General features: G+C 37.6%; 1 protein-coding gene across 3 annotated transcripts in view; it reads right to left on the reverse strand.

Annotated features, from left to right (window-relative positions):
- Positions 1-1,446: 1,446 nt before the first annotated feature.
- Positions 1,447-26,955, reverse strand: part of Tpp2 (tripeptidyl peptidase 2) — a 67,493-nt gene continuing 41,984 nt past the window's right edge. Inside the window, exons 17-30 of one of the 3 annotated variants that reach the window (XM_048455986.3) lie at positions 25,857-26,011; positions 24,328-24,444; positions 24,009-24,109; positions 22,953-23,049; positions 21,900-22,037; positions 20,137-20,381; positions 19,845-19,923; positions 17,839-17,877; positions 12,522-12,673; positions 10,513-10,609; positions 9,410-9,540; positions 5,395-5,602; positions 3,099-3,218; positions 1,447-2,341 (exon numbers count right to left, since the gene is read on the reverse strand). In XM_048455986.3, the coding sequence (XP_048311943.2) occupies positions 2,252-2,341; positions 3,099-3,218; positions 5,395-5,602; positions 9,410-9,540; positions 10,513-10,609; positions 12,522-12,673; positions 17,839-17,877; positions 19,845-19,923; positions 20,137-20,381; positions 21,900-22,037; positions 22,953-23,049; positions 24,009-24,109; positions 24,328-24,444; positions 25,857-26,011 (1,769 nt within the window). In that variant the 3' untranslated portion in view covers positions 1,447-2,251. Of the gene's footprint in view, positions 2,342-3,098; positions 3,219-5,394; positions 5,603-9,398; positions 9,541-10,512; positions 10,610-12,521; positions 12,674-17,838; positions 17,878-19,844; positions 19,924-20,136; positions 20,382-21,899; positions 22,038-22,952; positions 23,050-24,008; positions 24,110-24,327; positions 24,445-25,856; positions 26,012-26,955 lie in introns of those variants that run through there. The other 2 variants (XM_048455987.3, XM_048455988.3) reach the window with 2 other exon arrangements.

Consider the following 26,955-nt stretch of genomic DNA (forward strand, 5'->3'; position numbering starts at 1 on the left):
CAACATGTATGCTTCTTACTTTACATTCCACATATAGAGGATGAAGACACTGGTATTTTCAAGTCCTGGCTTAGTGAAAGATATATAGAGAAGAAAACATGACACAAAAGCTGCAGGTAATTCGAATATGCAATTTTTGAATGCACACTGCATGGGACACAGTGATCAACTGAAGGGCTGTTGAGTGGCTACAAGAAGATCAGACAGCAAAGACACATTATCCAGCCTCTGGCCAAATCACTAGGGTAACGGGCACCACAAAGGAGGTTTGAGTCTGTGTGTCTAAGGACAGGGCTGGCCTCTTCAAAGGTGAAAACCATGTAATTCTTGGATGCAGGTGATAGTATTAAGAAAGAATAGGAATCCCATGATGACAAATTGCTTATAATTGGAAAGAGGCTCAGGAAGTAATACCTAGTACACACTCTGTAGCTCTAATGTTTCTTTAGGATGTTATCTTTCTCGTCCTTTAGTTCTCAGTGAAAAGAATCCAAGCATTTACCACAATGACTTTCAGTCACTACCTCACCCTTGCATCTTTCCTTACAGTTTCTTTTGTGTGTGTGTGTTGGGGGGGGGTAGGGTTGAGGACATGTTCTAGTCTAGAGCTTTCTTGAGTTCATCTGTTCTTAGGAAGCACAGTACCATCAGGACAAAAACAGCAGGTAACACGGCAGCACCTTGTCTGTCCCAGTTACAGAACTGCCCAATAAAACTATTTACAAGAATAGGTTCAATGGTAATAATTTACTGACCCCTCCCTACCTGAGGTACTTCACAGGTAGGGGCAAGACCTGGTAGTAAAACAGATTCTGAAATTAATAAAAAGGTCACTTTGTCGTGACCTTGGAAGCTGCCCTCATCTTTCAGAACCTTTCAATTCTGTTACTGAGCTAAGACTGGATGTAAGTGCCTGCATGTGTACAGGTGAAAATACATATAATGATGTGAGAGGTCATGCATGTGGATGTCCATGGATGGATGTTAAAGACTCCAGATCTTGCAGAAACTGTATGCAAAATATTTTAAAGCATATTTGCATTTTTCATAAGGCTGTTTTTATCAGATAAAAGAAAAACAATTACAAATGATAGACACAATTAACTAGTAGATCTTTTATAGCAGTATACCAAGGGAGGAAGATCACACAATCCACGTATGCACACACACAAGTATACACACTTTTCTATTAGATTAACTACAGGCTTCTTAAAATTATGTGTTTCTGTCTGTTTATTTTATGGAGCCAGGAATACCAGACAAAAAGATAAAAGTAAAAAAGTTAAACATACACAGTACTTAAACACACGAATAAGCATTGGAAATATATTCAAATAATTGCAAACCCATAAGAAAAATTATTAAAATATATTACCTTATTTTCTTGGCCAATAGATTAAATAAACTGTTCTAACACCAAATTTATTAAAAATGATTAAGACCAACTTTAAGGAGCTTCAATATTTACTTTTATTATTTATAAAAAAATTTAAGGTATCAGAGTGCAAGTCATGTACTGGGCCTGTGGTTTTGCACATTTATTCATGTGTTTTACATGATTCCAAGGTTACGAACATATCGTGTGTATCTTTACAATACCTGATAGATTCAGCTGTCTGACATTGACACATGAAACTTTAATGCATTCTGATGCTGTGTACTTGAGGATGCTGGAAAAATAACTTGTCTGTTATACTCCTTGGTGAAGATTTCTGTAACAGATGCCCGCCCTCAGTTGCCATGTTAATGCCACCCTGCCTCCCACTAACTTCCTCATTAGGAAAAAATCTGGAAATGACGTTCTCTTAATTTTGAGTCTAATAAATAATTTAGCTACTCCTATTACAGCTTTTTAAGGCCTTTATATAATTAGAAAAAGAAAAAATTAAACATGTTTTAACCTTTTGATTTATAAAACAAAAAAATAAGATTTAACAGTTTTACAGTTAAAATTCACAGATGAAAAGTTCTCATGCATGTAAGCGGCTGCACCCAACTTATGGCTGGGGCTGGCAAGTAGGATATGCCCTGCCCTTGCCAAGTGGGGGAGGCAGTAGGAAAACAACATGATGTCAGAGGTCTAGATTTACATGTAGTAAGTCACACGCCAGTGAGTTCTCTGATAAATACACATAGTTTTAATGATCAGTATTGGATAGTGGATGAAAACATGCATTAGTTAGACTAAAAATGCCACACATTTGTTCACTATAAAATTCTCTTTTTGGAAATTTAAAGTCTTGGTTCTTATTTAGAATACACAATAATCAGGAGGATACATGATGGGGAGCCAGTTTTCAGTAAAAGACGCACAATGGGTCCATCCAAGTAACTTCATTAGCTACAATAAAGCAGAGCATTAGGAAATGAGATGGAAGTTCAATGTCCAAAATTCAGAATAATTTAGTAATAATACAGTAACAACACACAGCCAGAACCTTCCTTCTATCAGTCTATCCATCCACTGACTGGTGTCATTCTTAACAACCAATCCTGTTCAGGAGCACAATCACATAGCAACAACAGAGTTCTCTTAACATAGTCAAGATTCAAAGGACTGAAACTGTCTTATTATTTGGACTGACTGATGAAGGTAAACAGAAAACAAGATAACATTAAAATAATTTTTCTTCGTATCTCAAACTAACTTGTGAAGAAAATTCCAAGTTTTCCTTTGCAGATGTGATATATGGTAAACTAACAAAGATGAAAATCGTCTCAGACAAAAATTCAAATATAAACTTCACAAATCGAACCATCTTACAAACAACCAAGTCAACACACATTGAGCAGGAAAGCTTCTTTCCGAAAGAAAAACACTGTCTTCTAACTAATAAGAGTAGTTAATTTATTTTTGACCTTGTTGAAAACATTCAAGGCTAACAGGTCTCTGAACAACAGTGAGAATGGTTTAGAAATTTGGACGGCTAAAAGTGGTCTCTTATGCATTTATTATACATTTCATATTGCTTTAGTAATGGCAATAACTGGTAACAATAAAATACGTAATGTTATAATGAACACAGGTGTTTTTTCCCAGTGCTCTTGTCACTATGCAATATGGAAATGATATACAGTATAATTCAGACATCACTTACTTGAATACAATTTTTCCAGTTTTCTTTTGTTGGTTTTTCTTCTACAAGTTTAGTTGCAAACTTAAGGCCTCTCCCATACATCTTATTTACTAATGCATGCTTGTATGCAAATGTTAAAACCTATGATATAAAACAAAATAAAAATGGTCAATGGAGTATTTATATTTCAAGGCATATAGCTTTAACAATGAAATAAGGCTTTCACAGAAGAATATCTGTGTGTGTAGGATTACATGCACAGAGTCAGAGGCCAATTTGGTATCTTTCTCTATTTCTCTACATCTTATTATTGCTGATTTGGCTAGATCGCTAGGCCCACAAATCATCCTACTTCGGTCACCCCTGCTCTGGATTAAGGGAACATGTCATGGTGCTTGATTTTTTTCACATTAGGGCCAGAAATTGAACTCAGGTTCTCACACTTGTGTGGTAGGCAATTTACTGATTGAGCCATCTTCCAGTCCCTGGAAGTCTATTGTTTTTAAGCTGAATAGGGCGCATCAGGGAAATTAAAAAAAAAAGAAGGAGGAGAAGGAGAAGGAGGAGGAGGAGGAGGAGGAGGAGGAGGAGGAGGAGGAGGAGGGGAGAAGGAAGAGGAGAAGTAGTTGTAGTAGTAGTGGTGGTGGTGGTGGTGTCTTTTAAGGGCAAATAATTACATAACAGTAGAGGAAGTAAATGATGAGAAGTCATATGCTACTAAAAATCTACTTTAAATCATTTCTTTGTGCAAAATTAACATAACTACAGAAAACAAAGTAGAAATACAAATGACCACTACAAATGACTAAAATTATAAAGGAGAAGTTTTACATAAGCATGCTCCTTCTGAACGTGGTCTGTCAGGCTGTTTCATTCTACATTTTGCTTGAACTGTGGAGTGTGGTAACTATTCTCAAAGAAAGAAATCCTGCTGGGCAGTGGTGTGAACGCCTTTAATCCCAGCACTTGGGAGGCAGAGGCAGGCGGATCTCTGAGTTTGAGGCCAGCCTGGTCTACGAGAGTGAGTTCTGGGGGGAGGGGGGGATGAATCCTGTTACTCTGATTTATTCTTTAGGGCCGAGCGAAGTATTAAAAAATGTTCAGTTAGCCAGGCGGTGGTGGTGCACGCCTTTAATCCTAGCACTTGAGAAGCAAAGTCAAGAGAATATCTGTGAGTTTGAGGTCAGCCCGGTCAAGAGAGTTAGTTCCAGAACAGCTGGGTTACACAATGAAACCCTGTCTCGGAAACAAACAAACAAAAAAGCCCAAAAAACAAAACAAGTTGAGTTAACAGCGCAAACAGGCCAGTATTCTCAGTGTCCCTCTGAAGACAGAAGTCTGCCTCACAACCTCGCTGTGGTAATGACAAGTGTCAGTCACCGTGCTCTTATACTTCTCAAAGACAGGGAATCGAGTATCCTTATCTTCATGTTTCTCACACAGCAGACCTTCAAGAGGTGTTAACAGCAATACCACTGACAACTTCCCATGAACTTAATACTTATTCACATTTAAAGTAGGTGGCTACTGGTAAGAAATAGGCACAGCGTTCAGTAACTGACAAAAATGGCAGAGGCAAGAGTCAAACTCAATTTCATGTCCTAATCCTTATACGCTGAAAAATTCTAGCTTTAGTTTCTTGAATACTATTGAGACCTTCTGTTCTATGGGGGAATGGGAATCACACAGGAAGAACTTTTCCTAGCTTTAGTTGCTTTGTTTCTTGTTTTTTAAATTAAAAATTACCATGGCTAAATCCTGAGAACCAGTGATTAATAACTACAACAATGGCTTTGTCTGGATGAGAACTCATCCACTTTTCCTTCTCAAGGAAGATTAATAAAAACGTATCGTTATGTAATCTCTACTAGAGACAAAAGGGACTTACCATTTTTTTAGAACCCCAAAATCAACTTTGCTTTTTCAAACATATATAAAACTGGTGTCTAAAAACTGAGATATGTAGAAGTTAGAGCTTTGAGGAAAATGAATAGTGATATCTAAACTAGAGAGCATATTTCACCTTGAAAATTAGCATAAAAAGAGGCAGGAAGAAAGAAGAATAATTTCTAGAAGATAACAGTTTTGGTTTCATATATAACTGTCTTAAAAGGCTACTACAATTGTCCTCAAACTGTTTTCAAATAATTGTTAAACACTTTAAAACATGTAGGACAAATGCAAGGTACTTGGGCTAAATGAACCTTCTTTGGAGTAGAGCCTTTATCTTCATCCTTTTTGGTAGGCAAAGCACAAGCAGGCCTGAGAGACAACCATCGAGAGCTGTACCAACACCAACAGCAGAAGGGACCGTTACCTTAGTGTCAAAAAGATCTGTCCACTTTGTAGTTTCCCAAAAGGTTTCTGACAGAGAGTCCAAGGTACTTTCTCCGTCCTCTTCCTTTCCTTCTGCATCTCCGGCTGCCGCCCCATCATGAGGCTGTGTGTGAAGCAGATGGTCTGCCAGAGCACACCCTTTCCTGCATAGGGCATCTACCAGTGTGGACTTCTGCTTGTCCATATCACTAGAGAGGAAATCATTTGTTTCAAATGTCAGTTAAAGGGTTTCCAAGAGATGGTCTTATTTCAAGTACATGCATTCTTTCTCTCTAAGACTTAGCATGCATAAACTTAGCACATCCATGTACATACGTCTGTGTTATACATCAAATGAGATTCTTATTAGTAAGCATCACAAGCTATTGCAGTACACACAGATGAAATCAGTTAGGGCAACTATACTTGGCTGAAGCAGAACGCCATAGCAACAGAGTTGAAAGACTACTCACTAGTTGTTCTATCAGCTGCACAGCTTTTAATAAGGGCAGTATCTTTTAAGCCTTTACATTAAGAAATATAGTAATTATATATGCCTCGCTATGTAATGTATAAAAAGAAAGGTTTTTGTAGTCATGAACATATTATGTATAAATTAAGCAAACAAATATCAAGTTTACTCTGAATGCACCAATAACTGCTTTATCACTTTAGCATATGAATTCACTTATAGTCAAAACAACTTTATGGGGCCAGTGCAACAGCTCAGTTAGTAACAGTATTTGCTACCAAATCTGATGACCTGAATCCATTATGGGAACCAACATGGCAGAGGAGAGAACTGATTCCTTGAAGTTCTCCTCTGACCTCCACAGGTACATCATGACATGTGTAACCCATTCACAACACAAAATAAACCCGAAACCAATTCTATGAATAAGATACTCCTATTTTGCGTAGGTGGAAACTGAAGCTCGACCTCCGGTTAGTAGTAGCAGATGTAGGATTCTTTGTTGAGGGGGAGGTAGGAAGAGAGAGTTTATACTTGGCATAGGCTTCCACATCACAGTTCATCACTGACAGAAGTCAGAAGGGCAGGAACCCAAGGCAGGAACTGATGTAGACAGCAGGATCAGGGAGTGCTGCCATGACAGACCTGAGCAGGTTGTGTTTGTCTAACACAATCTTTTCTCACTTTACATACCAATCCCAGTTCCCACTTCCTCCTCTCCTCGTGCTCCCCCACCTTCTCCCTTCCCCACCCCCATCCACTCCTCAGGGAGGTTAAGGCTTCCCACGGGGAGTCAACAAAGTCTGGCACATCACTTTGAGGCAGAACCAAGGCCTTCCCCTCTATAACTGATGTAGGAGTCTAAGCTTGGCAGGCTGGCTCTGCAATCTGTGCTCAGTCTCTAGAGTGAACTGCCTTGTTCTGGGAAGGCATCTTTGTTTTTTCCTAAAGAAGTTCTGCAGGTGCCTAGGTCCATGCTGGCATAGACTAGACAGTCATCCATTACTGTTCAGCACTTGTAACCTCCACTCCAAGGAAGGTTACTGAGCTTAATTGAGGCACTACGTCCAATTCATGTCGGGGATGTACAAAAACAATAAAGGATTAAATGTGCTGAGACAATGACCACAAGGCAACCTGACTACGGGATGATCTGTAAGAAGACTAAGTCTGAAGAACACATAGTAAAATATGCAATGTGTAAGTCTACTGGGAATGACAAGAATCAGGACATAATTACCAATTTAGCAACTTGGGCCTCTGGGGCTTACTAGTTCTGTACACTCAGAGTGAGTTACTAACTTGAGCGCCTCCCTGGAAGAATAAAGGGAGCATAAAACGAAGGAGCTAACATAACTGCTCAGGACTAGGATGTTCTCAGGCTTCCAAGACCATTTGAATCTGTGAGGTCATCTAAAAAGGTATGTTCAACGTTATCTGGACTGAAAATGAAGCTAAGTCCATAACACACCTTAGTTTACTACCAAGAACAACAGTTTCCTTTTTAATTTCTGAACTGACTAACAATCACAGGTCACACAAACCTGTGTCTAGCTGTCCTATGGTATCAGCAGACTGGCTTGGTACATAGCTGCATCCCAGAGAGTTACAAGCATAGGAAGGGAGTGCTTGACATGGAGCAGAGTGCTTATTCTCAACGTTCCCCGTCTACCCCTTTAGCATTTTCAACTGTCAGCCTGAACCAAGAAGGGGCAGCAGTACCATATTCTCCTCCTACCCCTCAAGTTCAGGTCACCTGTTTATTTTATATTCCTTGTGGTAACAGCTTTAGTCACCAAGTTCAGTAGTTGGCCTGTATCTTGATAGATAAATAAATGCAGGATTTGATGGGCCATAGGACACCTCATTCATCTGCTCATTTAATGACACAATATTTGGCAAGACTCACTAATTTGGTATCCCACATATCTTCCTCCCTCGGCATATTATGCTAAAACACAAATACGTTTCTGCCAGGTCCCAGTTTTAAACATTTTAAGAAGTTTCTCAGCAAAAACTCCACATTCCAGGGTTTAGGGTCCTTCTCAGTTTAATTCTAATCTTTGGAATCTTCTGACCCAGAAAGAGCTTCACTACTCTCCTGTCTGGGCTCCAGGCTGGTCCGAATTCCACCAGTCATCAAGAGCACCGGAGTTTTAAAGAACCAACCTTCATTCTCTATGTGGAGGTGCCTGGATTCTACTTTAGCCACTCCAGGCTGAGAACAGCAGACTTTTGAGTCCCCTCTTGAGACATCTACTTTCCTGCTCACTTACTACACTGTTCTATCACTTTTCAGACGACTGGTAGCATTCTTTTCTGCTTTAGGGGAGCTCTAAGAGCCTGGTACAACCATTAGCCCCAGCTTGTGAAGGAGACAAGTGCTCTGGAACAGACTGAATCATGAGGGCATGACCCAAGTCAAACCCAACTGACTGGTGCCACCTATCCAAGGCTTGCTTGGGGGGGGGTGCAGAATTCAGAAGGAAGTTGGTACTGACACAGGTGCTCTATTCTTGCCAAGAATGGATTAAGTTACCAACATGACTCTTTCCTGAAAGTTTTAGCATCTTCCAATGCAATAATCCAAATGTCATGTGCATGGAAATATTCTGTTTTTCTCTCCCACCTTAGTACTCTTCAGGCTGAACACTTTGTTAAGCTATGAAGCTTTGCCCTTTCAGAACACTATCGAGCTTTCTTCCTATGGGCTTTTAAAATATTAAAAATATTTTCTATATTTCATCCAATCTGCCAATTTATTTTTCGAGACAGGGTTTCTTTGTGTAATAACCTACACAATAGCCTGGAACTCACTCTATAGATCAGGCTGGCTTCGAACCCACAGAGATCTGCCTGCCTCTGCCTCTGGAGTTCGGATTAAAGGTGTGTGCCACCATTGCCCAGCTCCATCTGCCAATTTTTGTTTTTGCTGCTACTGTTTTGTTTTTTGGAGAACTATACAATCTCACAGAGATCCAACTGCCTTTGCCTCCTACGTACCCAGCTCTATCTTCCAATTTAATTTTTTACTTTAGAATAGTTTTTATATTAGAAAGTCTTGTTAACTTCTTCAAGTCCTTCTTAACGATAACTTACATATACTTGTTTATAAATATCTTCTGAATCAAAACTGGTTACTCAATCATAGTCACCATAGCTAAATTTGAGGAATGATTTGAATCCTATACTTTAATGCCTAAACAAAAAATTAAAATTCTTATCAGATTACATAGAAAACACCAGTATCATTTTCAAAACCGTAAAATAGCAATTCTGTCTGTTTGTCTGTCTGTCTGTCTGTCTCTCTCTCTCTCTCTTTTGAGACAGGGTCTTACTGGGTAAACCTGGCCGCCCTTCACTCACAGAGATCATGTGCCTCTCTGCTCCTGCATGCTGGGGAAAAAAAGGAGTATGAAAAAACTGTCAATCCTAATTGTATGTATGCTACAACAGAAAAAAAAAATCCTCAATACTAGTCCCTAATTTTTAAACAAGTAACTAAGAAATGAGATGCAAGAAAGATTATTTACTGGTTAGGTACTTTTTTATAGTAGCTGCATCAGGCCTGGGGTCAGTCTTCATTGCAATGTAAACTGCTAGAGCAGTCTGATCGATGTGAGAAATAACAGCATTGGCAGCATCAACGATTTCATTAAGTCTTTTCATCCGCTCCTGGGTAGAAGAGAAAGGAGTGTATCAATCACTACATTATAGCAATTTTCATTTCTACTGTCCCAGTCATGAAACTGTAAGGGCACTACGTCGTTTCCTTCTAGGGCTAGAGCTCTATGCTATCGCTTAATCTGACTTTTACAATTCCAGTAGCCCTGGAAAATGGGTTCAGATGTAACAATACCTAACTTACAATCTGTAGTTCAAAACTGAAAATAAAGCAAACATAAAGTTCACCACAATGTGGGGTTTTTAACAAGGAAAAGTCCCTTCTATCATACCAATGATTTTAGAGATAATAATCTCTATTTTATACCATGCCACATGAAAAAACAGGAAAAAAATAATCCCCAAACCCTCATTCATAAGCAAATTCTTTGTAAACAATCACTGGAATGAGAAAAGTAAGAGTAAACGAAACAAAGATCATAACCAGGACTCAAACTATGACCATCATGGATGGTTTTTGAGAGGCCTCCTTTAAGCACTCTATTTGAGTTTACTCTAAACCTTCATGAGCTTCACCAGGTCATAGCTGGCAAGTCCCTACTTCCATTAACAGTAATAACAGATGGCCCATAGTCCATGTTAGACAATCTGGAATCATCATAAAATCTTTAGAAGCAAAGTAGTTACTGAGGTATTTAGATTTCCAGCTGTCCAAGACAACTCATCTCTTAGATTAAGACCAAAAATCAGACCTTATGCTTTTTCCTGTGCTACAATTTTACTGGCCAATCAAATACCGTAGTTTCATGGTTTCTACACATACATCCTGCCATCATTACTATTACTGAACTCAGCAGTGGCCAGCTCTTGTAACTATTTTAACAACATATCCAATTGCAGGAGACTCATTTTCAATAGGCAGAAAGACAAGATGAAGAGAGATGCACCTTTATTCAAAAATACAAAATAGCATAGATACTATTATGCAAAAAACGAATTATTTAAAAAATGAGTATATCCAACCTTTTCAGCATCCAATTGGTGAAGCCGTGCAACATACAGAGGAAGGTAAGCAGGGTATGTTTCTTTCAATTCATTGTAAATGTCACTAGAATCGAGCCTAAGAGAGACAAATAAGTGATTTCTAATTAAAAGCATGTTTCTTAAAAAAAATTTAAATATTGCTTCACAGTCCTAGACATTAAAATACTTTATAATTAATAAGGACTAGTTACAGATAATATACCTATCTGAAAATTACTTAGAAATCTACAGAAATGTGAATGTACACGTGTGTGAAAAGCCATCATTCAATCTTAAGAGTTATTTCTCAGGCAACCCATATCATTTGAGACAAGATCTCTCACTAAATTTGAAACTTGCTGATTAGGCTAGGTCATCTGGCTAGTAAGCCCCAGGAATAATATCTGTTTCCACCTCCTCAGCGATAGGATTACAACTTTGTTCCAACCTTAATGTGGGTTCTGAGGACTGAATTTGGGTTTCTCAGGCTGGTGAAATATATACTTTATTGAGCTATCTTTCCCATCCACCATATTTTACAAGTATTCCTGATTAGAACCACTTCCGGAGGTTTGGAGGTTTTTCTTAAACAAAACTGGTCACCAGTTTCACTGGATGGCAGACTCAGGAAGGGCTTCTCAGGCTCTCAAGAGAGAAACCCATCTTTGCAGCACTGAAGAAACTGTATTGTCTGCTAGTTACAGCGTCCTAAATCAGCCAAAGGCAGACACGGTCTGGGAAGATACCCTCAGTTTAAACAGAACAGCACAGATGAATATGCACTGATGCCATAATGGTTTAATCCTTGGGAACCCTCTTCACATTATAAAGGCTTTCGTTCCCTCCCAGACCACATATCCACAGGGATTTATATACGAAGTCTGCTAGGGAGGACTCCTCCAGAAAACCAGCAAAAGAAAGCTACAATGGAAAAAACCCAAACAACTGATTTAACCACACAGAACAAAGTTTTAGGTGTACATGGTGAGCTAAACACCAAGGCATAAACTAAGGCATAAACTAAGGGAAAAGCTGACAAATAAGCTTCCATGTTAAAAAGTTTAACATGAATAATAATAAAGCTAATAAATAACATGGTAATAATAACATGGCAATAAGAGCCTAACATTCCGATGAAGAATGGGCAAAACACATGTTCAGCTGAAACAATAGCTAACATCTAAACAGCTCACCCGCCAACAACGGCAGCTCTAGCCATCATGTCTAGACATTACATTCGGAGCAGAAACCATTTGAGAAACATATCAAGGTAACTTTTAAAGACATTTAAACTAATAATTAGACTATACTATCTGAGAGAAATTTTAAAATCTCTCCATTAGGCCGGGTGTGCTGGTATAAGACTGCTATTCGAGCCTTTGGGAGGCAGAGGCAGGAGGATCAGGAATTCAAGGTCATTCTTGCCCAACTAGAGAATTAAGACCAGCCTGTGATAAATGAAACACTGTCTCAAAAAATTTAAACCAAACAGATAAGAAAACAAAGTTAAAGCTGCATATATACATACATACATACATATATATGGCAATCACAAAATTATAGAGAAAATTTTTAACATATTCTAAATAAATTATTAAGTATACTATACTGTATTTATAGGACAATAAATTATACAGTCACTAAAAATAGAACCTTAAACTATGAAATGACACAGGAAGAGCCCAACACTAAACTTAACTGGAAAAGAAAGACACATAACCATTCACACTGCTACATGCTCAAGCAGAGAGAGCAGATAAAGGGAATGGTGAATTTTGGAGAGAAGAAAAAGTTACTTTTTCTTTCTTTATGTCCTTCAATAAAATTCTCCTTGGGGCAAATTAAAATAAAAAAATATTTCATTGTCAAAATATAATTATAAAGTATAAATGTAGAAAAAAGTTTACAATGCTGCAATGCTATCATCCAGCCAACAGCTGTGAATAAGTCTATACTACACACACTAGTGGAGAAAGACTCAGGATTGGAATCCACTGAAAACAACCTACTTTGTCATCCACTGAATTTTAAGATCCCGCAATGCTTCAGTAAACTCTTCTTTCAGATCTTTCTCCTTTTCTGAGTCCTTCTCTTTCTCTTTGCTGCCATTCTTCGTCTTTGTTGGTGGAGATATTAGATAGTAATGCACAGGGATCACATCCTAGGAAGGTGAAAGAAAACCTTAGGTTCATAAGCTTCATTTCACACACTTTAAAACCCTTGTCAGTAGCTGAGAACACTGTAATAGGGGTTGTGCCTGAGTTGTATTACACCGTATTCCAGATCCGAAGGGTCCAAAACCATCAGAAATACCAACCAACATCCTGGATCCCCTTCTGCCCCACAAACTTCAAAAGTACTGATGCTTTTATCCATTCCTTTAAAGTAAAAGAGGTAAGAACTCTATTAGTGTCTTTAGCCTTCTTAGCTGAACTTGATACAATAAGGACAGTGCATCCTGTCCTTTCACAATTAAATCTGAACAGAGGAGTAAAGCTAACACTAAGGAAAGTACTTTTTTTCTCCTTGTAAGAGGGCAGAGAAGTACCATTCCTGTACTTACAAATACATGCTCTACCAAGAGTTAGTCAGACAATAAACACACAAGTAAGCAGTTTCTGATAGTGACACACAACACACATGAAAATAAAACAATTAAAGGATAGAGTGACTATCAGGTAAGACAGGGAAACCATGCAAACAAAGCTGTTATGGAAAAGTCAGTGAATCTAAATGACAAACATGAGTGAATCTCAATAACCTAACTGAAGAGTGGAAGAAGTACCCTCCACCCCAGGGATTAGCATCTGAAGTGGAAGTTGAACATGTAACACAAATCTGAACCAGTCCAAGGAAGCAGTTACATAAACTGATAAAGTAGAGTACATACCTGCTAAGTAGAGTTCGGTGGAACATGGCAAAAAATAAAGATGCCATTTTAAATATATAGAGAAGTTTATCAACTATCTTAAGACTTTTTGATTTTAATGACTTCAATATATTAAATTTGGGCTTATATTTTTATTTTTATAATACTTGATGTTATAAGTCCATAGAATGGAAAACTAGAGGTAGAAAAATAAGTCAGAAAACAAGCCCAGAAATTCCTACATTGTATAGAACTGTGGAAACAAGAGAAAATGAACAGATTCGAGGTATTCTTTGAAGGCAGAGCCAACAATGTTTGCCAAGAGTGCATAAAGTCAGGACATGAATAAGATCAGCAGGGATAAGAGACTGGAAGAGAATAGATTTTCTACTCCTGCTTTGCCCAAAGATGCTCTAAGATTGGGACACAACAAAAGGAATCTGGGATTTTGAAAACTTTGAGGAAGACCACGAAGAATGAAAGATCAGGGATGGCAAGATGACTGAGACAGTGTAGGGCTTGTTACTCAGCGTGATGCCCGGAGCTGGTTCCTCGGCCACCCTGTGCAAGGAGAGAGCTGACTGCTGCTACATGTGTACACACACACACACACACACACAAAGACACACAGACATAGACACATACACGCACACACACAGAGACACAGACGCGCGCACACACGCAGAAAGACACACACACAGACATGCACACAGACACACACGCATGCATGTACACACACCACTTCTCACACAAAATAAGTGAATTTATTAAAAAAAAAAAAAGGGATAGACTGCTAACCCAGATTGAGAAGAGAGTGACCAGAAAAGCTGGCTGCAAGGAGCCTGTTGATAACCTTGGCAACAGTAGTGTCCCGGGACAAAGATCAAAGAAGAGGAAGAGAACAGGGAAATAAGCCTACAGTTCTTTGAGAAAGTTCTGCTTTGAGAATAGTAGAGTATTATATCTTAAGTTTATCTATGACATATAAATCTATCCTATAAAAATACACTGCTTGGGAAATGTAACCAAATGGCTAAACTTAGTTTCTGGCAACAAACGGACTGTCCTTAACTAAGTCATTATTTACTAAGTCCACTTTTCAAATTCTATTTTCAGGTTTATACTGAACTGCTGCTAAGTTAATATCTCCACTTATCATAGTTTCTAACACTGAAACAAATTTATCTTACCAAAAGAACATATACTGCCCTCCCACATCATTTCGGAAATAGCATGAGTCAAAAGTATTTTAAAATCCTACTCCCCCAAATAGGACTTTTAGGTCTATGCACTGTGTAACATTTCCATGTTAAAGAGATTCTGACACTCAGGACTCTGGGGTAGATGGTGACGCGACAGTGTGTGAGGGATTACTGGTCTAGCTCTACTATCACTTCAACACACAAACCACTGTCTCTTCATGGCTCTTTTTAAGCACAGAAAAACAGAAATGAAGAAGCCATAGAAATCCATCTGCAGTCTGTTATACTTCCTGAGTTAAGGGAGCCAGAGCAAAGTCTACTGCTGGGCTTGCTCTTTTAGGACGCTGCAACTTATCCATTCCTTTTCCCTCAACACCAACCCTGCTTGTATTTTTGAGACTGGTCTTGCAATGGGAGTCAACCCCTGACAACGCTGGCATTATGGGCAGGCGCTACTATGCTGAGCTTGCTTTCTCCACTGTTTGCAGGTCACTGGGTGGGTATTGCCCTGGATAAAGCAAACGGGTATTTGAAAAAGCTGAGCCAAAACCCTAGCAACAAATTCTCATTGAAACAGCCCCAGTGTTGTGTGTTAGCAAAACTGTCCAAGAAGTAAAGATAAAAGGAGCATCAAATATTTATGTAAATATGGCTATATTGCTTTGGAATCAAGTTCTTCTGTGTGTTACACAGACTGTGGATCACCACTTGCCTGAAAGTCCGACTCATTCTAACTGCATTGTGTACCGTTTAGCTTCCCAGGCTAGAAAGAGGGAAATACTTCTAGGTAGAAAAACCTGCTTCAGAAGTCAATTTCTTCTCTGAATTTCAAAGGTAAGGCATTTGCTATTACAATTTTAGCACAGAAGACAGAAAATAGAATTTAGTGTGAGTATGTGTTAAAGTACAATAAACAACACCTATAAAAACAAATGCTCCTAGAGTAAACTTAAACTATCACTAAAAATGTAAGAGCAGAAAGTTTAGGATCTTAGAAAAAAATCAGTAACCACTACAACTACAATATTAGTAAGACCCTACAAAAAACTTCATGACAAGAATGTTCAATTATTAACATTATAAATGCAGTACTTTAAAACCCTAATCAAAAGGAAAACGGGGTTGTTTTAGTTTGTGTCACTATGACCATATACTCTTTTTAACAGCGTTTTTCCCCAACTCTTTTTTTATTATTATTTATTTATTTATTTGGTTTTTTGAGACAAAGTTTCTCTGTGTAGCTTTAGAATCTGTCCTAGATCTCGCTCTTTAGACCAGGCTGGCCTCCAACTCACAGAGATTAAAGGCGTGCGCCACCACCACCCAGCTCCAACTCACTTGTTAAGGGACTAATGTAGGGTTAAGTTAATAGCAATGATTTTGTACCTTAAATCATGAATCACTGTGATCATGTTTTAATATGGATAGTCAAGACGAACATTCACAGTAGAAAAGTAAAAGAGTTCTCAATAGGAGAAACTTAGTATTAAAGCTGAAAATAATTCCAAGCTACCTTAAAGTATTTCAAAATGTTCAAACTGAAGAATATTTTTCAGGAACTTAATGTTACCCATAAAATCAATAACTGCTCAGTGAACAACATAATACAGCATCATTTAGATCTGGTTCAAAGGGCTCAGTTTCTTGAGTGCTTAATTTATTAATTTAGTTACTAAATTAAAAGCTTTATGCAAGTTCAACTATTTTAAAGATTAATAGCATTGATGCCATTTGTGATTTAGTAAAAGTATCTAATTACTTTACATTATAAGTGTAAGTTTTTCTCTTTGTAGCTTTATAGGTCTTTTATACAACAGCTGTAATGTGCCAAGTACTTGTACTGATACGAAGGAATGGGCAGAAGTAACTGTAGTTCCCACATTTGTTACCCAAGCTTTAGTCAGCCTCCAGTAAAAACAGTCTCATTCTTCAGTATTATCTCTCACAACATGCACAACCTTAGCCCAACAAAACTGTGCAGACCAACTAAAAAAAAACTGTAAGTGGAAGAAAAGCAATGCTCAACCTCTTTTTGATGTATATTTCCTACTTCAGTGAGTTCCTAGGAAGCTTCTTCAAGCTATCTTTATGGCAACTTAAAGAAACACACACTGATACATAAAATAAGATCTTTTTAAATGATGGGCTATGATCCATTCATTATGTTTAGATATTTGCCCAAACAGGTCAAAACATCCATTTGAGAAATACTGGTCTTCGGGTCCTTAACTAGAAGATTCTTCATGGTGCACCAGGGCTTATCATATCAATACACAACAAGAGCATTTTGGAAGCCTTTTTAGTATTTTAAAGCACAACTGATTCTCTGTTGGAATACTTCTTACATAAAGAGACCACTGAAATGCTAATGATGCCAGTGGCTCTTCCTCAAATGTGTCCCTTTCTCTGTACTTGGAATCTTTAAGTTAAATGTGGCTCCAGCAGTCAATACAGACTCTCATATTCTACAGGAAACCAAGTAGAACCATGCAGAGCATCAAATCTGTCTGCATTTTTATTACAGATTTGACTTTTAGTTAGACATTCTTATTTGTTATTTTCACTTTTTTTTAAATCCCTTTTGTGTCTGTTCTTCCATAACAAGGATAGATGAAAAAGCAGGGACTAGTTATTAACAAAACCATATTTTAAAATATGGCTTTTAGATTTTAACAGGCTTTTTACATTTTTCTTACATTTTAAAATGTGTGTGTGTGTGTGTGTGTGTATGTGTGTGTGTGTGTGTGTGTGTGTGTGTGTATACAGGCAAGTGTCATGGTATATATACAAGGGTTAGATGACAACTTTCCACCATGAGTCCTAGAGATTAGGCTCAGGTTGTCAGATTTGTCAGCAGGTACCTTTACCTACTGAGAAATGTAGCTAGCCCTAGATTTAAAAGAATCATTAATTACTTTGTTCTCTATTGCTACATTATCACATTCACCTCTTTATGATTTTGGATATGCAAAACTTCAAACTTTTCAACTTAACATCTATCTATAGCAAGAAATATGAAGCAATAAAAACTGTCTATACCACAGGGGTTATGATTTGCAAAACCTTTTATAGGAAAGCACTATGCCAATACTGTTCGTGGGCATTAACTCACAGAACTATACTGCAGATTGTAAAGAAAAGAAACTAAGAAAAAGATTCTTTAAAAATAAAGATTTATAATAGTGAGAGAAAAAAGTTTAACTACTATGTAAATAAGGCTTTAAGATATCATTTTTAAGAACTGACAATCAGTACCTTTTTAAATTTTCCTTGTCGTTTTGCTGCAGACTGCCCCTGGGAGTTAGAACGACATTCTGTAAGAAAACATGCATAATCTACACAGGATGGAGATACCACCTCTGCCTAATTTTCTTCCAATTTAACATTTCATCTGCACTTGTCACAGTACTCAGAAGGATCAGATCTGTGACCAAAATGGCATGCTTAAAGGAAAGCAATACTGCCATACCGACTTCTAAAAATAAAAATGCACTCAAATATGCCATTTTCAGCTTTTTGTTTAAAAAGTTTTGTGATCAAATTGCATTAGCATTAAAACATTAAAAAAAAAACATTTAAGTTTAGCTGACAGTCTGCAGAATCTGACTGTGTACAGGTCATGACCATCACATACGCCTATGGAATTCTCTAAGAAACAAACAAAAACCTGCAGCGCTAAGGACTACAGTGAAAGGCAAAGTGAAGGAAAAAAAATCACACTTTCTTTCCAACTACCAAAATGTAAGAAGTATAAAAGGCTGAGGAAAGTTTAAATGAAAAATTCAATGGCAATTATACTAACTCAATAACTTTAGATTATTGCTGTCTTCTTATAAACAACCTTTCTAACTATAGTTAGCTAGGTAAAGTCAATTCCACGTACTTATAATTTCAAAATTGTCTCTAAGAGTATAGTCAGGAAGTACTATTTTCTGAATTGTTGTAAGAATACCTCTGTCAATAACTCTCTTTTGTTATACTTTCCATGAGAGTAGATTTCAAAGATGAGCCATCTATTACCTGGTTGAAAAATCCAGCTGCAGCCCCACAGAAGGGGCTAAACAGTAAATCTACAGTAAGATCTGAGGATTTCTGTCTTTCTTTCTTTTTGTCAAGACAGGGTTTATCTGTGTATTCCTGGCTGTCCTGGAACTCACTGTGTAGACCTCTCTGGCCCTGAGCTCAGAGGCTCACCTGTCTCTGCCTCCTGAGTGCTGGGATTAAAAGCTGCACCACAACACCTGGTTATGAAGATTTCTTGAATCAGTTCAAAAATAAAATCCAGGATCAAGTGCTGGCTGACTTCCAATGACACTGAGGTGTGCATGTGTAAGGAGTACACTGAAATGCAGCCTGAGTGATATTAAGGTACACAACCTTTTCTAAGCACAAACTCCCCCAAATTAAGCTTCAAAAGCTATGAATAGATGGCCTTGATTGAACGATGACAAGCAATACAAATAAATTTCAAGATAAATGAGATGAGCTCATCTGACAACAGCATGTATAGATTCCAGTATTAGGTTAAACAGACTTGCATAGTTTGGTTTGAACTAACACTAATGAGAAATGCAAAGATGTAAGAATGACAACTCTAACTGGGTTTACAATAAATGACCCATAGGTCATAAAGGTGACAGATCCACATAAACATCATTCTGTGTGACAAATCTGTAATGAAAACAGATGGGAAAACCTGAAACAAATGCCCATAAGGCTGAAATAGCATTATCTCTAAAATAAAAAACATCTTTTTAAAACTATAAAACACAGTACCAAAAGAAACATTACATCTGCCCACATAATTATACAAGATCTCAACAAGTCTGTACAAACATGAAAGCCAATATCCACTGGCAAAAATTCCTCAGATTGGCTTTTATAAACAGTTGAAGAGAATCTGACTCTTTCCAATCTCTACAATATGTTGATCAAAATTGTAAGGTATGCTGTAATTTTATATTTATTTCAGCCAATTATGACCTGGATCTCAGGAAGATTAGGTACTGAGTCAGACTAGGTTCAGGACATGAGGTATAGGCTTGTAGGAAAGAATATAAACTGTTTATCAATGACACATTTAAATACACACCAAATATTAATTCACCTTCACTAATAGCTCAAGAAAAAGAAAAGCAACAATTACCCTGCCCCCCCCCCCCCCGTGTCTCCTTTACCCATCTGAAGCGTGCCCTTTAAGGCCATCTTCAAAGAGACGGGCAAGGTTAACAGGTACTTTCCGTTAGAACACTAGTACTTACAGCTTTCTTCCCAAGCTCTGTCTTTGACAGTGTCAAGGAGCCTGCAAGGTAGCATCCGGGTCCTGCCCCCTTAGGTATTCTAATGAGAAAATTAAAAAGGGAAAAAGCAACAAAAGACAAAGTTTCACAAAAATACTTAGAGGAAAACCATCAAAATAATTCCATACTGAAAAATTTCCCACGTACAAATTTTCAAAAATAAAACTGAAAAATAACTTCAGGCTAAAACGCTAGTAAACAATAAATTTAGACTAACACATGACCCACAACATCATTCATCAACATCACTTACTTATCATCAGGTAAGGAAGTAACAAAGAACGGCTGGTTATATTTAGGTGGTAATGTCAAACTGCTTGATTTCTTCTTTCCTAGAAGTGCAAGGCTATGATTTTCATGAATATCTAAGCTCAAAGTATTAGACAACCTATGAGAAACAATAAACGGAAGATCTTTAAGACGATCCAAATCACTGATTTGCTCATGACGAATCTGTAGTCGAATTGTATAATCTCCTTTCTCCAGTTTCAAAGAATACTAAAAAAGAAAATATTTGGAAAAACTAAGTTTAGTTCAATAAAATGACAATAAAAGGACAAAAGAGACATTTCCATTTACAGAATGTGCACAAAGTACAAGACATTATCTATACAAAAATGTCTAGGGTGCTAGTGAGCACGCAGAACCAGGAATATCAGGAGGCTTGCCCAGAGTCACACAGAGAGTAAAAATGAAAGTCAAGCAAGGTCTGACTCCAGTGTTCTCATTCTTTCCACCACAGGATAGCAACACACTCACATAACCAATATTTATACACAACTTTAAAAAGTAATATTTATACACAACTTAAAAAAGCAGTATTTTTGTTCATGGGCCATCAGAAACAAATAGTCAAAAGTTGCTGCAGATTTTCTAAAATATACATTCATATATATGCAAACTTTGAATTTTAACTGTGAAGTGTCACATCTCTTTATAACAAGCAGGGGAAACAGAGAGCCAATAAAAATCAAGAAATATAAAGCTACATTCGGCAATGCCAACATGTTCATGAAATAGGGATACTGTACTCAGCAGAAACAGTGTCTTCTGAGAAGACAGGAGAGGTAACCCAAGTATGCCTTGCAACATTCCATTCTACAGCGATGAGACTGCTGTTTGCTTGACGAGGAAAACTGGGATAACTCCTTAAATGAGCAAATGCAACAACTTCCATAAATTATTGTCACTATTCAGCAAAAAATTCATGAGCATTTCAGGAAAAATATCTCATTTTTTTAAAGATTTATTTATTTATTATATACACATTGTTCAGCCTCCATGTATGCCTGCAGGCCAGAAGAGGGCACCAGATCTCATTACAGATGGGTGTGAGCCACCATGTGGTTGCTGGGAATTGAACTCAAGACCTCTAGAAGAGCAGTCAGTGCTCTTAACCTCTGAGCCATCTCTCCAGCCCCAATATCTCATTTCTTTAAATACAATTTGAGTTAGAGACAAAATTTCCAAGAAATTTCTCACATGCCAAGAGATTCTTTGTTTCCATTCAATGGCTGTGGAAAGCACAGTGCCTGGCATGCAGTGCAATGCTCAGTACAGTTTCAGATCTGATGGCATTAATACACTGAAACCACCAGGCCGATGCTTTAGTAACCCCAGAGTTCCACTCAGATCTGGGACCACTTTACAGTCTCACACTCCTCATTCACTATCTCTCTTTAACTAGGCAGAAGCGTGTGCAGGAGGGGGAAGTACAACAAAGAGCTATATTGGGACAACAGGTCTAATCTCATGACAGTGCATGCTGAGCTTGTGCAAAGTCCTGGCTGCAGTCCCTTCTCCTCCACTAAAAATACTCTGCTGGCAGTGTTTGTAAGCAACATCCTCTAGCGTAAGGCAGAAAAGTTGTCAAGTCGGTCCCTTAATGACTACCAGAGCAAAAGAGATTTCTGTAGGTGTAAAAAGATTGAGTGCAAATTTTATCTTTAAAAACTTTTCAAGTGTTTTAACTTAACAAGAAATCTGGGATTTATTAATTATTTTTACAACTTATACCTGATGTGGATAGGCATCGCCTGAGCCCATTTGTCTTTTGTTCTGATCAAAAATAATCCAGAGTTGGCTGTCAAATTCTGACTCATATAACAATTCACAAAGAAGTGGACAACTAGGTGTTACTTCTCCACTCTTAGGCTATTAAGAAAAAAAAAACCAATTACTTGTCATGGTTTATATATAATTTATAATACCATTATACTGTTTCATTAAAAAGTATTCAAAATACATTCTTATAAACAATTTTTTCAAAGTACAGGATAGCTACTATCTTGGCATTAAATAACTTTTGCAAACTTTAAAAAACACAAGCCTACACACACACACACACACACACACACACACTCCTAACAAATATATATAGTTCCAACATATATACTCTAATCTCTTTATAAAATTGGAATCTAACCCTAACCTTAACTCTAACCTATACCATTCTGTAGCATGAAAGCTAAATTTACATAATGTTTCAACAAAGTAAACATAATATGAACTGTAAAAATCCCCTGGATGCAACATTTACAATGGTCTCAATTACTTTCACTACTGATTCTTCACAGAGGGCATTGTTGTAGTCAGGATATACAGTATCTCCCATATATGCTGAATGGTTGATATCCTGCTGGTGATGCTGTGTTGGAGATGATTGAAATTCTAGGAGGTAGGGCCTTGCTGGACAAAGTTGGGTGGCAACAGGCATGCTCTAATTTTTAGTTTCTGGTCTCCTCCTCTCTGCTTCCTGTCCTCTGTGAGTTGAGCAGCCTCCATTAAATGTTCCTGATGCCATTGTGTATTACCTGACTACAGGCCCAGAAACAAAGAGGCCAAGGGAGCACAGGCTAAACCCTCTGAAACAGTGTGGCAGAGTAACAACTCCTTCCTTTATGCATTTTTACTCCTGCTGTTTGTCATATCGACAAAAAACAAAAAAAAAAAGTAAAATTATTAAAAAAAACCTAAGACTCAAGACAAGAGATGTCATTCCATCTGTGATTTCATAGACTATAAAGCAGAAGTTTCCTGTACAGGTGTATTTTACTAGAAAACACTTACCTGATGAAAGGTGTATGTCAGAACCATCTCATAAAGTTGGCGATTATTTGGCAAAACATCTCTTGATCCTAAAGGTCTGGTTTTTGCAATTACTGGGCTGTAATAAGGCAACTGCATCACTGAATTAATTCAAGACTTCATTTAGCAATACAGAGAAAGCAGTTAAGTATGCCAGCTGAGAAGACCACTCTTAAAACTGCCTTTTTTAGTAAATCACATATTTTAATTATTAATATGCACCCCATATTGACTGAATCACTGCAATATTACAAAAATTTATCATCAAAAACATTTTAAAATGTTACCAAAGAGCTCTTAGCATAGCCAAATTCCAGCACTCAGGTGGTGACTACCAACAACAGTGAAAGAACAGCTCTGATCCAGACATTCCCCACCACCCCCACCTGCTGGTGCTGCTGCATAAGTATGGCATGGGCCCCGTCACACGCCAGGGACATGGGCCCTTGTCCTGAGGAAATGACACTGCCGAGGTATTAGCAGCAGAACACCAAGACTGCAGATTCCTGCTTCCACAAGGGTTATGGCATACACACTCAGGAGACAAATTTCTTCTACCAGTCAATGGGATTTTCCAATATTGAATTTTTCTCTACCAACAGTGAACCATGCATTCACAAAATAAAAATTGGGCACTGTTAACTTGCTTTGCTGTAATAGCTGAGATTAAACTGAGGGTGTTATGCATGGAGAGTGAATACTCTACAGATAAGAAGAGACAGGGTCTCACTAACTTCTCCAGGTTAGCCTTGAACCCGTCTCAGTCTCAACTGATAATTTGTTTATGTCAACAAGCGAAATGATCAACATACAGTGAGAGCAGAGCTGATGGGACCAGTGAGGGTAGAAAGCAATGCTGAGTCACCTTTTGGAAACCAAAGAGGATTCCTAGGCTGCAAAATCAAACCGGATTTTGTTTTTTATCGCTAGCAGCACATAGATAAAAAATTACAAAGAAAACAAACAAAACACCCCAAAAACCTCACATTGTTCCTATTAACAGTCAGCTTTTGTAATTCTTAAAACAGTGATAGATACCGCAGTGTTTGGACCCAGCTCTTCAAAGTAATGCAAGGAGCCAGATCTTCATACTTTAAGGAGGACTGAACATCGAAACGATTGATTCCTTCAGATGCATGCTACAAAAGATATTTAAAAATTAATTTTTCAAACATTAAGACATTACTTTGATTCTAAAATAAGTTTATGTAGTACAAATATTTAAATACTCATGAATGAATATATATAGATTTATTTGATTTTTTATTAGTTCCCCATTAAGGTTTACATCTACCACAGAAATTATTCTTCATAACACAAATTACACTAGAAATGATGAGAATGTTATAATACTTACAATGTTTAACTGTGGCGCAGTACACACTATTCCATGGAATGATATTGTATAATCAATATTGACATCACTAAGACTTGCCCACCAACGAGCAATACAAAATTCAATTGCTTTTCCACCCTGCAAATAAAAATAAGAATGTTAAAGAATAAATCTGTTTTCTAATTCTTCATACCACCAAATATTACCTGTTTCAAAACAAAATTTTTATTTGCAGCAAGAAAATTAAAGATTTTATCATTTATGCTAGGCATTCAACAAATTATAATTGCATGGGTGGGTATAGATAAGACATTTAAATAGTTAATAATCCAATACTTTTAAAATCATTAACAATTAAAAAAACATAGGACCAATTTAAAGACATTTACATTAATGATGAGAAAGAATATTATAAAATTTATAAAGCATACTCAATAGGTATGAATAAATTTTGTTTTCACAGCACAGCCACCTGGCAACTGAAGTAGCAAGTTATCGTCACATCCTTGCTTCTCCTATGAAAACTGAAAAGTGTACTCTAGCACTGCTGCACTAGCACATCTAAAGAGATGAATAAATACTAACACCGCCCCACAGAAAGTAACAGAGACACAGGAGAGAGCAGGAAGAGAAAACCCAGACGAAAAGGTCTAGAAAGCACAGCAGCACATTCACTACCTACCTTGAAGAAAGAACCAGTCATTCTAATATGGGTGAAAACAGAGACCTGACAACAGTTTTATCTGGAAATCAAACCACTTCACAGAGACACAACAGGGGGACATTAATTAGTAATGTCACTGTAGAAAAGTCTCACATAAGGAAACAATCTGCAGGCTAATCTATGTGCTAACAAAGCAAAATGAAGGTCCAGATATAAAGCAGACATGACTAGAACTTGTTTTTGAAGTATTTGAGTTCAAAGACATAGGAATATAGGTTGGGGTATAGTTCAGTTAAAGAGCACTTGCCTGAGATGCACAGACCTGGGTTCTACAACTTTAAGAAGGAGAGAGTAGAGGAATAAAATTCACTTTTGAAACACAGCTTACATTTTATTTATTGGCATAGATTCGCACTATGTAAATCAGGCTGGTCTGAAACATTCAGAGATCTCCTTACCTCTGTCTCCTGGGATTACAGTTAAGCACTATGATAACTGGCTTGGTTTTCAGTACTCTTTGCTTTAATAGTTGTTTATTTTATGTATATGAGTGTTTTGCTTGCATGTGGTGCTTGCCCAGTGTGAAGTAGTCAGAGAGGGCAGCAGATAACTCGGAACTGGCATGACATGTGATTGTAAGTTGCTTGCCACGTGGGTGTTGTGACTGAAGCAAAGTACTCTACAAGAGCAGCAAGAACTCTTAACCCCCAAGCCCTTTCTCCAGCCCTGGTTTTCAGTATTCTTCATTAAACTACCTTTCATCCTACTTCACCTGTGAGGTATGAACAAAATATGAATCTCTTACATACTCTAGGCAGAAACTACAAAGTCTTAGCCCATGTCAAAAGAAAAGGGATTTATCTGAATCTGAACCTGTCAAACTTACCAGGACAGGAAAGGCTTCAATCAGTGTTCCTTTTTCTGGAAGGGAACAAAACTTATAAAATTCATGACTTCGATATGCTCTCTGCTTCACAAGCTGTACTGCATGAAGAACAAACTTTGCTGATACCTCAGAAGAACATGAACACACAGTAACTTCTAAAATGAAGAAAGAAAGTTAATTTTAAACTGATTAAGAATTAAAATGTTCACTTTTTTAAAATAACTTTTACTTTTTAGGAAATAATAAAAATAGAACGGTATTTTCTTTATTACTTATAGACTTATTTTTATTCGATATATGTAGGTTTTGTACGCATGTACAGTATTCTGCACATCATCTGCATGTCTGGTGCCTGCAGAGGCCTGAAGTCACAGCTACGCTGGAACTGGAACTGGAACTACAAATGGTTGGGAGCCTCCATGTGGGTTCTGGGAATCAAACCCAGGTCTCCCTGGAAGGGCAGCAAGTGCCCTTAACCATACTTCTCTCCAGTCCCTAGAATGGTATTTCCAAGTGAATGCTGCAAGCTTCCTCAAAAAGAGTATACATATCCATGATAATCTCTAAGAAATAAACCATTATTAAGTGAACAGCAATCCTAACTTCAGACACTAGGAAAAAAACAAAGCTACTTCTGGATCTACACACAATTATCCTAACCAGAGTCTTTAAAAATCTCTCCTTTCTCTCATTTCAGTCAGAAAACAAACTAATTCCTAATAAGCGGATTATAATTTTAGCAATCACCATTTATTAAGTCTAAATTCTCTTCCTATTCTTTTCCTCTTGATGATGTAGGTGGGCCTTCTGTCTATGTGTTATTTTCATTGGTTAATAAACAGACTGTCTTGGCCCTCTGATAAGACAGAAAATTAGGTAGGCGGAGTAAACAGAACAGAATGCTGGGAAGAGAGCAATGAGGCAGACGCCATGGAGCCAGCCACCAGGTCAGACATGCTGAATCTTTTCCGGTAAGCCACCACCTTGTGGTGCTACACAGATTATTAGAAATGGGTTAATCAAGATGTGAGAGTTAGCCAGTAACTAACTCTCTAGAGATAATGGGCCAGGCAGTGTTTAAATGAGTACAATTTGTGTG

The sequence above is a fragment of the Myodes glareolus genome, chromosome 27 (assembly GCF_982192425.1).
Source record: "Myodes glareolus chromosome 27, mMyoGla1.1, whole genome shotgun sequence".
NCBI lineage: Eukaryota > Metazoa > Chordata > Mammalia > Rodentia > Cricetidae > Myodes > Myodes glareolus.